Raw genomic sequence first — 15910 nt, 5'->3', positions numbered from 1 at the left:
GCGTCTAGTTTGCGCAATAATATGTGTTCGGTGTGAGAATGTTTTGAAAGTGTCATAATAGACGGTTAGTCAGTTTAAATGAAACCGTTAAGTTAACAAGTGACTGAGGCCAGCCGTGGCCCAGGGGTACAGAGTGTGACTGTAACTGGAACAGGTTGAGGGTTCGATTCCTACTGGGATAAATGAAATATTTAATGCTTCCATTTTCCTCGCCTTGGTGTACATAACACGTAACGTTGAGAATTTGGGCTCAAAGTTCCGTCAGTCTTTTCTGCTAGAGTGTGGAGGTATATGACATAATAAGAATATAATATAATAAGAAATATATTAATTAATTTTCTTTATAGCTTACTATATAATTAATTTTCAAGGTTTACCTGCCACGCCAGGCACAATTAGAACCCCCTAAGCGGAATGTTATTAAGCATCAATCAAGTATTTTTATTTTCCTCGTTTTATCAGTTAAAATGTACGTGTGAGATTCCTCCGCCAAATTATTAATTATTTATTAATTGAATTTAGTATTTTCGCGCTGAATTCTACCTACAGCAGAGAAGGCAGAAGGAATCCAGTGTAAAGAAACTCCGTACTCCACGCACGCAGTTTACCTACGTGTCAATGCGTGTTGAGTGCAACCTTGCACTTTGTCTTATTACCAGAGGATAAAGATGACTATAATTGGTTCCCCGAGTGAGAATTCAACCCATAACCTCGCGTTTATAGTCACACACCGTGCCACTACGACACGACTCCTCCAAACTACACGACGATCCTACAAATCACCAGTTAAAGTAATTTAATTTTTAAAAACACTAAATTGTGTGACCAAGTAAAACATTCCCAATTAACAGGGGTCTTTCGTATCCTTTCAATAAGGTATCCTTTGTTATTCAGGGAAAACCCCTAGTGACCCCTACCCCTAGTGCAGGGTGAATATCAAATTTAGTCATATTCGAATATTTATTTATCTGTCTATACTGATATTATAAAGATGAAGTGCTTATTTGTTGGAATGCGCTAATCGCATGACTTACGGGTTCCTCACGCAATTTTTTTAATACATTGTGTTGAGTGGCGGAACTTAACACCGCATTTCCTATTTGTGACCGGGGCAAAGAAATATTCATTTCTCCGATTGAGAATCCAATGCACAAATGTCGCGTTTACGGCCTCAACACTATTTAGAAATAAATACACTTTTTTTTGTTTGAGATAATCAATAATACTTAGTCTATACTGATAAGAAGAAAAAGATAATGATTTTAAAATATTTTTATATACACATTTATTATTTTTTTTGTAGCAAATTTAAATACATGTAAAGTTTATAAGTAAAATTAATAAAAAAAAAATCAATAAAAAATTATGGTAAGCATAGTTCGCGAGTCTTAAGCTAAACATTGCATTTGCGTGAGTAATAATAAAAATAGAGCCAGGAAAACCATGAAAATAAATGTTATTATCAGAAATCAATGGAAAAAACCGTCGTGGCGTAGGGGCATGAGCGTGTAACCGTGGACGCGGTAGATTGTGTTCGATTCCCGCTCGAAGGAATGAAATGTTTCATATTTTCATTTCATCATCATCAAGGAAATTTAATGAAGATAAACTGGCTTTCATAGCATGTAATTTGGAAAAGTAAAATTTAAATAATTTAACGCTCTGTTTACGGCCGTAAGCCTAGGCTCGAGTCCCGCAGGGGACGCCCTTGCCGATGACATCATAGAGAAGAACTAAGAGGAGATTTCATATGATAGTCCCTAACAGAATAAACGGATTTTACGGTCCACACTTCACTAAAATACGGTCACGGGCCACCGATAGTATAAAATAAAGCATCGCTGTCATTTAAAATAGGATATTTCATTCATATTCCACAAGGCGCAACATTGAAAGGGAAAGTAGTTTTGATTCGAAGATTGACAAAGGTTTAATGCGAGCCTTCTCGCACGATATTGAGGTGATTATACAAATAACTGAGCTTTTAGTTTAAAAAATATATTTGTTAATGCATATTTCGATTTATGTATCAAAAAATAAGTGGAAAAGGGGGAACAGTGTTTTAACATTAGGTTCTCTCTGCTTATAGCAAAGCGGGATAACGTGAAGCTTTATATTTTATTTAATTATGTAAACTAAAAATAATAGTAATATAAAAAGAAAAAGTCATATTAATTTTTAAAAAAACTAAACACATTGAAAACACTCCCTTACAATGACATATACGTGCCATCTTATCAATGGCCTATCTCTTTCACTCTTCACTTCAATACGTATATCAGAGCGAGGTAGAGTATATAACATGGCGGCTTTACCATCTGTCATAGCGAGCTTCACTATACTATCGATTGTAGATATTTGGCCAATATACCAATATGACTAAGATTGGCCTTAATAAACAAATTTATTAATTAATACAGTGTATGACAGACAGTGTATGTTCGATTCCCACTGGGGGATTTGATTATATTTAAATCATTTTGAAATATAATCAAAAGAATTCCAGAGCAAATGAATGAATGAATTGCTTTCATTAGATTAGATACCTAAATTATAAGTTAAGTACCAAAATAATTATTTTGGTTTTTTTTAAGGGAAACACATAGTAAAGAAATAATTAACTAATGAAACAAAAAATTATACATAAGAAATCCAATCAAGTTTCTAATATTTAATGGCAATACTTTTTTTAATTCCTTTATTCTGGTATCAAGACAACGCGCGTTGAATTCCACCACGAAACATAAAATGTTACTAAAGTTGGACGGTAAGTAGGGAACGGAGTGTTTTAACACTAGGTTCTCTCTGCCTACCTGTGTGCGGGACACATCGTAAAAAAAGTAAAGCCAATGTTGGCCATACATTACCAAGTCAAACCAAAGCTATCGTTCCCAAGCCAGTCGTGAACAAACCGTCATGGAGTGTAGACGTTATTAACAACAAAACTATATATTAAAATGTAAACATTAGTGCTAGTGACAGAAACAATAAAAATGTGTTATTTAAAATGTATTTTATTCCTCTTGTGCGTTACAAAGTGCTGTTTTTCCCACACATATGTGAATGAATTGGCTACTAGTGATACAAAACACGTTCAATGCAGTCATGAACACCCAAAAGCTGACGATGTAAGTTTATTTATTTATTTTTCAGCTTCACGCTGCATCCTGCACATAGTAGGGTAAACTGAGGGAGCCTAGGAACTAAGTGTTTAGAAACTTCCGTTCTTGATTTTCTGCAGAATTCTTGAGGTAATGCGTGTTGAGTGGCGGAATTCAACACCGCGCTTTGCTTCGTAAATTAAATTAAATTTGTTTAGAACGCTTTTTTTATGTAGTAAAGTTAATATGATGTATTGGTTTATTTCCAACATTTTCTAAATATATGGCTAACTATGATTAAATTAAATTACGGTAATGATTAATCATATTTTATCGTTTTTTTGCTTATAAATTAAGTATTTAAATTTTTTACATTTTACATTTAAATTTCCCATGTGAATATATAACCTTAAAAATTAACCTACGTTTAACAAAAGTATAATCTTAATAAAAATAAAACATCCAGTAATGGTTTACTTATGTATGAAAAAAAGTTATACATCATTTTCTGTTTTTATTTAATAATTTAATTGCTTTTTAGATTTAAAACTAAAAAAAAGGAATTATAAAAATTACTAAACTTTCCATACCCTTACCTAGAACGGATTTTCTGTATTGTTTTTTTTTTTTATTATTTTTCATCCTTGATTTTTTGTTTGGCAACAGATTATTCTGGGGCGGACACAGACCACCCGCCCCCTTATTCCTACATTTATGAACATTGATTAAAAGTATAATTAATATATTATTGCAAATTTACAGTTCTCGATTTTAATAGCGATTATATTTCTTTAATTAAAAAGTATAATACGGAAAAAAAATCGACTTTAAATTTTATCCCGAGTGAACACAGAATTTGGCAGCTGGCACACATATAGAATTTCCATTATTTTCTCGGTGTCGAGAACAAATTACTAAACATTTAACTTGGCTCTCATTTCACATTCTCGTTTTTGATGGGATATTAAAAAATAACAATACAAATGCTAGTAACATTTGGTCCCGGTATTTGAACCTGTGACATTTGTAATGTGCTTATAGTGCTATTTAGTTATTACGTCATAGCCTTGACTACCGACTTCACTGTTTGAACTATTGATTATTATAATCTAATTAGAAAGAAACGCTGTAGAGTACAAGCTTGTAGTAAAAACTATTATTTACTACGTATTTTAGTCGGACCGTCTGTAAATGTGACAGTTGTAGGTTCAGTGCCCACTCAGAACAATCAATAATTTATACTTCCTCGCTCTGGTAATAAATAACCGCAGCGTTAAGTTCCGTCACAGAATACGCAATATCGCAAATATTGAGCATTGCGTGGGAAACAGAGGTTTTAACAGTAGGTTTCCTCTTTCTAAAATTAGCTACACGCTGCCACAGGGTAGGCAGAGGGAACTTAGTGTTAAGACACTGCGTCCCCCACTTTCCGTCGAATTTTTCGAGGCATTGCGTGTTGAGTGGAACTCAACGCCGGACTCTTGTCTTAATGCCGAAACGAAGAAATTAAGCAAAAATTCATTCCCTCGAGTAGTTATAACTTACAGCCATACCCTTGTGCCCCTACAACGCTACAACGGCTTACCCTTACCTGTTTCTATCCTGCTATATGCGGGATACACCGTGAAGATAAGAAAAAGTAGCTACCATTAAACACATAATTGTACAACACTACACATTATCTTGTTTTAATATCTAAAAAGTCCACTTCACGCTTTCTAAGCACTAGTTGATTACAAACACACGAATAACTTTAAATGAAAGTAGTAATTATATTAGGTAAAATCATAAAATGACATTTTTACGTAATATCTGAGAGTGATTAGGCATATATATTTTTTGTATAATTAATAGGCATATCGATATTTAAGGTGTGACTGTAAAAGCGAAGGTTGAGGGTTCGATCCTCACTCCGAACGAAAGTGGTGAAGCCTGCCTTGCTTTGTCATGACAGAGTGGGTAAAGGATAATAATTTATTCCCCTGAGCCAGTCAACCTTACAACTGAGCTGTTCCTCTGCGATGCGTTATATTTTAAACAAATATATAAAAAAAAAGCCGGACAAGCGTGAATCGTATTCGCCCACAGTGGGTTCTGTACAAAATTTGGAAACATGGCCTCATTGGAACTAGCGACATTAATACCAATCCCCCCCCCCCCTCCCTTTAAGGATATTAAATAGGTTTCAGGTTTTTCCAGAACTAGTACTATCTCTAGATGCTAGCTGCCAAATTTCATAATTCTAGGTCAATCGGAAGTACCCTATTAATTTTGACGTCTAAATACGCGTTTTTGCGATACCAACGGCCATATTTTGGTATCAAGTAAATGGAGAAATACGATACTCCAAGAAATACAATACTCGATATCTCCAAGCGTTCCTGAGATAAAGGCTATCTTTTTGACAGACAGACGGACGGATGGACGGAAACAAAGTGATCATATAAGGATTCCTTTTTTCTTAAAAAGTACGGAACCCTAAAAATAATTAAATCGGTTCATCCGTTTGGACGCTACGATAATGATGAAAAGCTTAAAAAAATTACTTATCCGTCGTCGCCTTTTTTTTTGGTTAGGTGGAACCTGAGACCCTAGTGTTTAGACAATCCTATTAAGACACTACCATTCCCTACTTCTTTGCATTGCTTGTTGAATGGCGGAACTCAACGACACGCTTTGCCTCGTTACCAGAGCAATATTAAATATTGCATTCCCCCGAGTGTGATTCGAACCCACAACCGTCCGCGTCGTGAATTATACGCTCGTGCCCCTGCGCCTCGATGGCCTTATCTAGTTTATTATTTTATTCTATGACATATTTTATGTTTTTACACATACATATATTTAAAACCGGTTTTCTCATTGTTTCCGTTATAACATGTGTCTGTTGCATATATTACGAAATCGTTTGAAATATTGAAATTCTTATACTAAACAAAGAATAAGATATTTACATTTTAATTGCCTATAATTGTTTGATTCCGTATTTTTAATTTTTATGGGCATTTAGGAAGAGTTTTGTTGATATCGCCTATTGAATATTATGTAAATATATTTTTTTCTAGAGAACAGCTTTTGTTCCGAACCTCAAAAAGTAGGATTAAATAAGGATAACATTGTTGCCAGTCTGTAAAGACCCTTTTTCTCAAGAACTCATAGAGGTATTAAACTATTTTGGCCAGTATCGCGCCGTAAACCGTAATCTGCAGTACAAATAAAAGAATGAAAAGTGGATATTTATATGTATTCGCAGTAAGAAAAGCAATTATAAATTTATATTTCTAACAAATTCTTAATATCCCACGAGTAAGAATCAAACCTACAACTATTGTAAATCATTCTGTCTCTTCCTGACCTTGCCAATATGGTTTTATTACATTAAATATTGGATCTCATTATCCATTTGGCGTAAATTACCACAAAGCCAACAAAGCTGAACCCTACAAATACATAATTGACCACAAATTTGAATTTAGTTTAGTTAGTTTTAAAGGAATTTGATTTAATTCAAAATTACAATTAATAAATCAAATTATTTATTGTTTGTTTGTTTGTGCACGCTAATCTCAGAAACGGCGTAACAAAAAAGGCTTGAAAAATACAGCGTACAATTCCACCACTCAAGACCCAATATCACGAAAATTCACCGGAAAGTGGAGAATAGAGTGTCGTAACACTAGGTTCCCTCTGTTCACCCTGGCATACAGCGTGAAATGAAAAAAAATCTATGGAAAGTATCTCATATCTCATGTATTACATAAATATATTGTACTCACACAGTATATTAGTATTCCATAAACAGTTGTAAGACTGCCGCGTTCTTTACATTACTCTACTAACTTACGGTTTTGTCTTTACTTGAAACTGGCTTCGTATAACTATTTTAGTTAACTTGTTATATTAGTCATATTGAGGTATTTTCTTCATTATACTAAGTTTTACGTCGAAAGCCAGTGGTGGCCACCTTTGTGCACCTGTATCACCTATGTTCTGTGCACCTGTGTAAACGCGACAGGTTGTAGATTCGATTCTCATTCGAGGATTTTTTTTTATATTTTCATTTTTTCGGTCGGTAATAAGGCAAATTGCGGCGTTTAGTTCCACCATTCAACATGCAATGCCTCTAGCTTGGACTACCCAATACAAAAATATTTATCAACTCGAACAGATAGTTCCTGAGTTTAGCGCGTTGCGACAACTAAAAAGAAAACGAGTAGCTTCTTTTGAGTTGTGAGTAACATCTTGTAAATATGTGTATTCTTCAGCTCGTTAGAACCTACAACCCTTGTGTTCGATCAACCACATCCCCACTGTGCCACGAGGGCGTAACCTAGATAAGGTCTCAATTATTCCATCCAGTTGTTCAAACAGCATCATTATCATGACAGTCAAGTGACCTTCAGAACCGGTGGTTGCATAATAAATCAGTTTTAGGTTATTACGTGGGTACCTGTATTATTATTTAATAGTTTATACTGGCTTTGTGATCGCCTTGTAATTAAATGAATACATTCATGCTGTATCCCGCACATATAAAAAATAATATATCATATAGTTTCATTAGACTTAGCTGATCTGATGCCGCAATGGCTGGTTAGGACGTGTATGAATGCGCATAATGTATAACCAGCTTCGAAATCTATTGGAACAATTTTCTTTTATTTCAGTTACAGGCTATATTCCGCATATAACATCTTAGGCAGAGGGAACATAGTAAAATCTACATTATCAAGTTAGGACCCTCCGCTTCTCATGTGTCTGTCCAATATTAATTTGCAAGCAGTCGTAGTGCACCGGCACAACGTGTGACTGTAAGCGCGACTGGTGTGGGTTCTATTCCCATTCGGGAAATGAATTATTTTTATTTCTCGCTCTGGTAACCACTAACAAAAAAGAAGGTAGAATTCTACCATTGCCAATCACCAGATTCAAATGTTTTAAAAATTGGGCATGAAGTTTGGAACACAGTGTCTTAGCATTACGTCTGCCTATCCTGCTATACCTATGCAGGATACACCCCGAAGCTAATAAAAGCAACCTATCCTGTAGTTTTAATGCTAGTTAAATCGTAATCCATCTCTCATAGAGCATTAAAATACCGAAGACGTTAAAAGTAATTGACTCATTAATGTATGGAGTATAAAATAATGGAAAAATAACAATAGTTAATGTTCCGATTAATTGCCTTATATAATGATACTGCGTCTTTAAAATCATTCTTGTGAAGATTTTTTTTTTATTATTTTCACACGTCTTTTTATTTTTTTTATGGATAGAAGCTAGTGTTAATACACTCCGTTCCTGTCAAGACACTCCTGTTCTCCATTTCCCGGTGTATTCTGGAAGCATTGCGTGTTAAATGACCTCCTCGTTACTAAAGCGAGGAAATGAAAATATTTAATATCCTCGAGTGGGAATCAAACACAACCTGCCGCGTTTATATTCTTAGTTGTTCTTAAATCGTTCTCAATACATGAAATATCCAAAACAATATTTTTTAATACGAACCAGCAGTTCCTGAGCTTAGTGCTTTCATTCAAATTAGCGTTTTAATTTCATTTTTTTTTATTTTTTCGTTTAAATTTTTAGCGTTATAATATTTGGCATTGAAGTACGCCCGTTTAATTGATTTTAATTGCGTTATTATTGTTTGTCTTAGTGAGATTTAAAACCACAACCTGTCAAAACAATTCTTAAGTTATTTTCTTTTGTTTGAACAATCTATTTGACATTTGTTTTCTTCCTATTGAATTATTTTGTCTTTCTCGCTCTGGTAACAGAAGACGCGGTTTTAAATTACGCCTGTGTGGGGATTGATTGTCTTAACATTAGGTTCCCTCTGTCTACCCTGCGTATATGCGTACCCTGTCTATATGCGGGATACAGCGTGAAGCGTTTTTGTTTGTATGACTTTATTCTTCTAAATTTTCATTTCCTATGATTTAATAACTTAGAAAACAACTTAATCGTTGTTTAATTATTTACCTCCAGTAATAATCGAATTCGTTATACACCTTGATCAATAAGGCCATAAGATATAATTTTACTGCAAATTACTTGTCGCTACGCAGCGAAGACCTTGTATTTGCAAAAACATATTTTTTTAATTTAAAAAGTAGGATAAGTAAGTTATTTTTTTTAACAACAATAACAATTTTTAATCTCACGCTATTCTAAACAAATTTTAAATAAAAAAAAATATCATTTATACTTTTACATTGGCAATTATATTTTGGAACTGTAATTTTTTTCGTTTTATCCAACTTTATTAATACATAAGAATAATTTAATAATAGAGAGCTTCGCTCGTTTCGTCGAAAATATTTGATCATCACAGCCATCATCTTTGAACGACCACAATACAGGTGTTTGTTGGTATTAAAGCTTATTAAAGCTTTATATTATTAAAGCTTTTATAAAAGTGTTTGAGGTGCGGTATCCTTAATTTCTTACTGCTACACAAATTATGAAAATCACACAAAACTTTCGATGGCTATCATGCTTTTTAGTAACCTTCAACCAGTATCATCGACACTGTATTCTCAACCGAGTTCTCCACCTACTTATCTTACAACTCACTCTTTCTTCTTTAATTTATTATTTATCTTCTGCGAAAATTCTAAAAAAAAAAACAAATTACAACAAAAAATGTAACATTTACCAGATTATTACTCCATAAACACGGTATACCAGCGATAGCCGATAGCGTGTTCGCGTACGGAAGTCACCTTGATTTTACCGGATGTGGTTATAATCTTTCTGAGATTGATATTGCAATTCCTGTATAGCGTGATGTATGATAAATTAATAATGATACATACCTATATATAATATCTAGTAGAGACCGTCCTGGCTCAGTGGAAATATCTTCTACTTTACTTATACTTAGAAACATGTTATGAATATAGAAAATTGAACTCAACGCCGCGAATTGCCTGGTTACCAGAGCGGAGAAAATGACAATATTAATTATTTCATTCCTCGCGTAGGAATCAAACCCACAATCTAAACGTTTACTTGATTGACTTCAATTTGAAAATTGATTATTGAACAAAAAAGCAGCATCGGGTTTTTTCTAATAACATGGAAGGCAGAGTGAACCTAGTTCCACTATTCAGGTCCTGGCTCCATCATCAAACCAGCGCAATGATACCATTGTATTGTCACCTAAGCTATAACTGGCAAGTTTCATAATACTATAATTATCGCATGTTCGTCAAATTCAGTTTCTCAGATTTTATTATACCTAATTGCAAGTCAACCTTCTTAAAAAAAACGATCGTAATTTTTTTTAGCAAGCGAAGCGAAGCGAGGGGATGCGATCTATTTATAGATCCTATACAAAATGATACTCACAAACTTCGCTCAAAAGACATTTCGATTGAGTATACCGAAACTAAACTTTCACTGTTGCCGCTTACGTGCGTATTGCGTAACCGTGCTGTATGGAGACCGTGAACGTGGATGATCTATGGATCATTGATCTACGATCGACGAATTGATCTTTGATTTTGACGTGACTATAAAAAGTTGTCTTTTTCATATTTACATATATTGTAATATATTATACATAAGTTATGAGAAATCGCGTGTTATATTATAAAACGTAAATTAAACTTTTTACTATATATGAGCGACTGATTAAAGAGAAAAAAATGAGTAAAATTTTAAGGAATATGGTGATTCGAATTTTGTACTTTCTTTGTGCCATAAGATCTTACTTCTTTCCCAACTAGAAAATTAAAAACCAATTTTTAACTAAAAGTTCCCTTTAAGTTTTGATTACGCGACCATTTTCATTGACTTACCTAGCTAACTACGTCAATTATTTCTTTATCCCAAAGGACTTTAGAATTTTTATGGTGACTTTTAAAGGTACGTAACCCTAAAAAACAGTACGTACGTCTAGATTTGACGTTAGCAATATTAATCTCAATTAAACATAAATTAACATGTAATACAGCAAAACAAGTGGTGCCTATCTACCGTTGATATCATTAGTGCATCATTAAAAACCTATTAAACTAGATAACCTTTTTGACCTTGACATCAACGTTGGTTCCCAGTTCGAACTTGTATAACAAATACTTACAACTTACTCTGTATCCCGCATAGCAGGGAAGGTCCCTCTGACCTAGTGTTAATACACTTCGTTTCCAAAATTCCCTCGAATTTTTCGAAGCGAATCTTGCACAACAGGGTAGACAGAGGGATCCCGAAAATCTAGTATCTTAATAGGAACAAAGTGCCTTAACACTAGGTTCCCAGGTACCCTCTGCTTACCCTGCTATGTGCGGGATACAGCGTGAAGCTAAGAATAAAAAGTTAAATATATTCATATCATGTGTGCAGCTTGTTTATACACATCGTATAAGCTATGGATTAGTATGTACGACGCATTTTAAATAGATTATACAATATTAAACCGGATGTATTTAACAATGAGTGAATTAAAGTTACTGAAATTGATTTTCTCAAATGCAACAAAGTAATATTTTTAACATTATTAAGATAATATTCTAGACTAAGAAAAGAAAAATACGTTTTTTAGCAATTATATAAATTCGAATGTAGTGGGAGTTGGAAATCAAACCCACACCTATTCAAAACCGCCCAAAGACTAACCGCTAAGCCACTACTACCAGAACGGTGAAACGAAAATAATGTAACTACATAATATATTAGTTCCATTCAATGGGGCCCGAATCCACAATCTTCACGATTGCAGTTGATGTCCATAATATGTATATTATAGCAAGAATTATGCTAAAAGAGAAAAAAAAATCACTCTTTTACATTCTATTCTATTCAGAACGACATACTCCAAAGTTTTAAAATCTATTTTCTCTACAACTTAATTACACAATACTAATCGTCTCCTGCAAGTTTTGATTGTGTGGACTTTCATTCATAAAATGGAAAATCCCCTTTTTCCTCCTCCTCTTCTGTAAATCCTCTCTTAGTGCTTCTTAGACTCCCCTCAAAAATTTCGAACCTGCGACCTCAACATCACTTAATTAGGTACACTCTCGCAACATTTCATAGTATTACAATAAATTTCTTTGTCTGCACCAAGGTTATAAATCGCTATCAATTAGGGCACTCCTTACGACAGATAGTGTGAAAATATTCAAGGTTCTACTATGGTTTGTTATAATACTAGTTTTTACTCGTGGTTTCGCCCACTTAAACTTGACATTATTATAACCCAATTTTAATTTTTATTACATAAATTATATCCTAAATCTATAAGCTACGTTAGTGTTAAGTTTCATATAAACCTGTTCAGGACTTTTTGAGCAAAAGTGAAACAAACGTACATTCTCACAAAATTTTACATTTATATTACAAATATTAGTAGGAAGAAAGGACTAACTTTAACTTGATGTAATAGACTATAATAGCTTTCCTCGATAAAGATCTATCCTGAATGCAAACAATTTTTTTTAATTCGAACCAGCAGTCATATAGTTAGGGTTGCCAGGTCCAGACTTATCATTTCTGGGACATTCCGGGGGTTTGCGAACGGGATCAGTTTTTGTATCCGATCCGAACCTAAATATCTACTCGTAGAATCGTTGGTTATTTTTTTTACGGGAACCTGAAGACCTGTAAACACATTAGGTTCCCCTAGTGAACACCACCAATTTTTATGTTTTCTAAAAATAATATTTTTTTCCTAAGATCACACTTGCACTATAATTTTACAAAAAGTACTTAGTAAATAGCATTTGCTTTTCCCAAATTTATTATTGTTATAATATTGATTCTAATTAATTAGCAAAAATCTTCCTTACAGTACTCTTTCCTACTGCGCTTGGATAGTTTAAAGAAATCATAGGTCAAAAAAATAATAAGTTCCCCCGAGTAGGAATCGAACCGACAAGCATCTCTAACACTGTCTCAATAGTATTTCAATACAGCGTTTTAAATCGCTCCACAATTGACCAAGCCAGCTAGCCTTGTCATGTTAATGTATTTCGGAATACTAAATGTTTCTAGTTTACGAGAAAAATACGGCCTTGTGGACGTTTGTAATGAAACTAGTATACATTACGCTACTTCGCCCTCGTTGGACTATACGATTAAAGCTGTATCCTTGATATTACAAATTAATTGATAGGCAGGCTAAGATAATTTTTAATCTGTTGTTCCACACTTAGAAAAGAAAAATATTTATTTCGAAATCGTAAAGAAATTTGAACGTAGTGGGATTTGAACCAGGGTCTCTTTGAAACGCAAGAGGCGAGTGTCCAAATCCTAGAACTAGAGGGAACTATATGTTAAGTCACTTCGTTCCCCAAGCCACTGACTAATTTTCTTGACATTGTCTTGTCCATAGAGCGAGAAAATTACTAAAAATGCATTCCCCTGATTGGGAATCGAACTCACAACCGTTGCGTTTACAGACATATTTACACGAGAAATTAACTTACAAATACGACCTTCGTCCCTGTTGTTGAAATGTAAAGAAATAGCTTGACTAGTTATTGCGTTTGTCTTGTCTTTATTAATTTACAGTATCGCTTTGAACTTGTGACCCTCGGGGACTGCCGCAAATATTGCAACAAGTATATTATAGTATATTGTAGTATAATGAACGTTAACTGTCTATCCGTTCGTTAATTGTGAATTACATACTCGTATACTAGTAGCATTCTTTTTACCGTAACACTTTTCTTTTCTTGCATTATTCTAAGGGTAGATTGAGGCACAAACTTGTGATTATTGGGCTCGATTCCCACTCGAGGAAGTGAAACATTTAATATTTTCATTTCTTTGCTCTGAAAACGCATACCATGCTATATAAGGGATGCAGCGTGAAAGTTAAAAATTCCTAACCTAGCGTCGAGACCATTCCGTACGTACTCAAGTTTACGCCTGAGATTGTTGAAAAATTGAGAGCAGCGTGGGGAACAGATTATCCTAGAACTAGATTCCCTCTGCTCCCTCTGCTTTATGCGGGAAACAGCGTGAAACTATAAATATAATTGACGTGTAATTTGAACTCGCAACCTTCAACTTTCGTCTGAAAAATAATAAATTATAAGAAACATACATCTCGACATCGCATAACGAATTCAATTATAATAAATCAACGAAGAATAAAATTTATATGCATTTATAAAAATTACTTTCAAAATCGTATTTTACTTTTATGGTAAGCGACAGATAATTAATTTGCATATATTTGTATAAAGTAATATATATACGAGTATAAGCGTGCGGCTGTTAACGCGAGAGATAGTGGGTTCGATTCTCGGTAGATTTTCATTTGCCAGCTCTAGTAACGAGGCAAAGTGAGGCATTGAGGCATTATTTTTTCTTTATAGAAATTAAATCTATACATATAAATAAAATTTAAGTATCCGTTTGTGATTCCAAAGCACAAAGAAACAATTTTAATTTGTTTTCTGTCTATTTCTTTGTCCGGGCTCGTATCCGTTAAATAGCTGAACAGATTTTAATGAGACTAACACTGTGGTAAGCCCACAAAAAGTTAGTAAGGTTAGGAAGTGTAGGGGAGCACGGAGAACTAGGGGAACGGGAGAAACAGTACTTTTCAGTTTGCGTATCAAAGTCTATGCAAACAAAGCTGTGGGCATCGACTAGTTCTATAAATGGGGCTAAGGAAAATTAAATAATACGTCTACTAAAGAATTCATTCTGAAATATATTAAAAAGTGATTGACGTGAAATATAAAAGGAATTTCTAACATAGTTTAATAAAATGTAAAATAATGAAAAAAGGTTTTGTTTGGAACATCAAAGAAATGAAAAGATTGTTGTTGCAGTGATATTTTGTTGTCAATTTTTCAATATGAATTGGGGCGCGTTTTTAATTTTTTTTTTAGCTTCACGCTTTATCCCGCAGAGGTAGGTAGAGGGAAATAAGTGTAAAACCCTCCGTTTACCACTTGTCGTTTAGATTCCGAAGCACTGCGTGTTGAGTGATGTACATCAACACCCGGCTTTATCTTGTTATCAGAGAGACGAAATAAAAATATTTTTTCTTCCGCGCGGGAATCAAACCCCACATTCATCGTGTTTACAGTTAGACGTATCCCTGCGTAACGTATCACAACGGCCTCAAATAAATACCTATAGGGATAAAAAGTGCCGTTTCGAGGAATTTACCGTCATTCATTCATCTATGTTCATTATAAAAAACCTTTACTTTTCATACACACCTTTACGATTACTAAGGATATTTCAAATCGCAATGATCATAAAGTCTGCTCAGAAGAGGAACTACACAAACGCGACAGGCCTCCAGAATTCAGCGGGAAATGGGGAACGGAAGTCTTAATGGGAACTGTGTCTTGACGTCAGATTCCCAGATTCCATCTGTCTATCCTGCTACGTGCGAGATATAGCGTGACTATAAAAATATAATAAAACCTGAAAGCCATACCGAAAAGAGCAAGCTTCCGACGATGTCAAAGAATAAGTTTAATTAATTGAAAGTCAAAAAAACTCCATGTCTCAATATCTTAAAATTAGTTCTTATTTGGCGTTAAATTTAAATTTTCTTAATAGTTTCATTATATTACCAAAAAATGGATAAATAAATTGGTTAATTTTAGTGTTTATGGATTAAGATATTTTAAAATTTTCATAAAAAGGAGGTTTGTTCGTTCGTAGACAGTATACTCATTAAGACACTTCTGACCCTCAAATTTTTTCTGCCCATTTTTTCCGGCGGCTTTTCTTCGTTATCAGAGTGAAGAAGTTAAAATATTAAATGTTTAATTTCCCCAAGTGGGAATCGAACCGACAACCGTCGTGTTTACAGTCACACGCTCGTG

General features: G+C 34.1%; 1 protein-coding gene across 4 annotated transcripts in view; it reads left to right on the top strand.

Annotated features, from left to right (window-relative positions):
* Positions 1–2878: 2878 nt before the first annotated feature.
* Invadolysin (leishmanolysin-like peptidase, invadolysin) overlaps positions 2879–15910 on the top strand; it is a 50138-nt gene continuing 37106 nt past the window's right edge. For all 4 annotated transcript variants that reach the window (XM_085187444.1, XM_085187441.1, XM_085187442.1 and 1 more), the window contains exon 1: positions 2879–3128. In XM_085187444.1, coding sequence (XP_085043570.1) covers positions 2994–3128 — 135 coding nt within the window. In that variant the 5' untranslated portion in view covers positions 2879–2993. The remainder of the gene's footprint in view (positions 3129–15910) is intronic.

Source organism: Heliconius melpomene, chromosome 6 (assembly GCF_056956725.1).
Source record: "Heliconius melpomene rosina isolate 202511_hmr_F chromosome 6, ASM5695672v1, whole genome shotgun sequence".
NCBI classification, from domain to species: Eukaryota; Metazoa; Arthropoda; class Insecta; order Lepidoptera; family Nymphalidae; genus Heliconius; species Heliconius melpomene.
The sequence above is the reverse complement of the archived record's forward strand: the minus strand, read 5'-3'. Positions and strand labels throughout refer to the sequence as shown.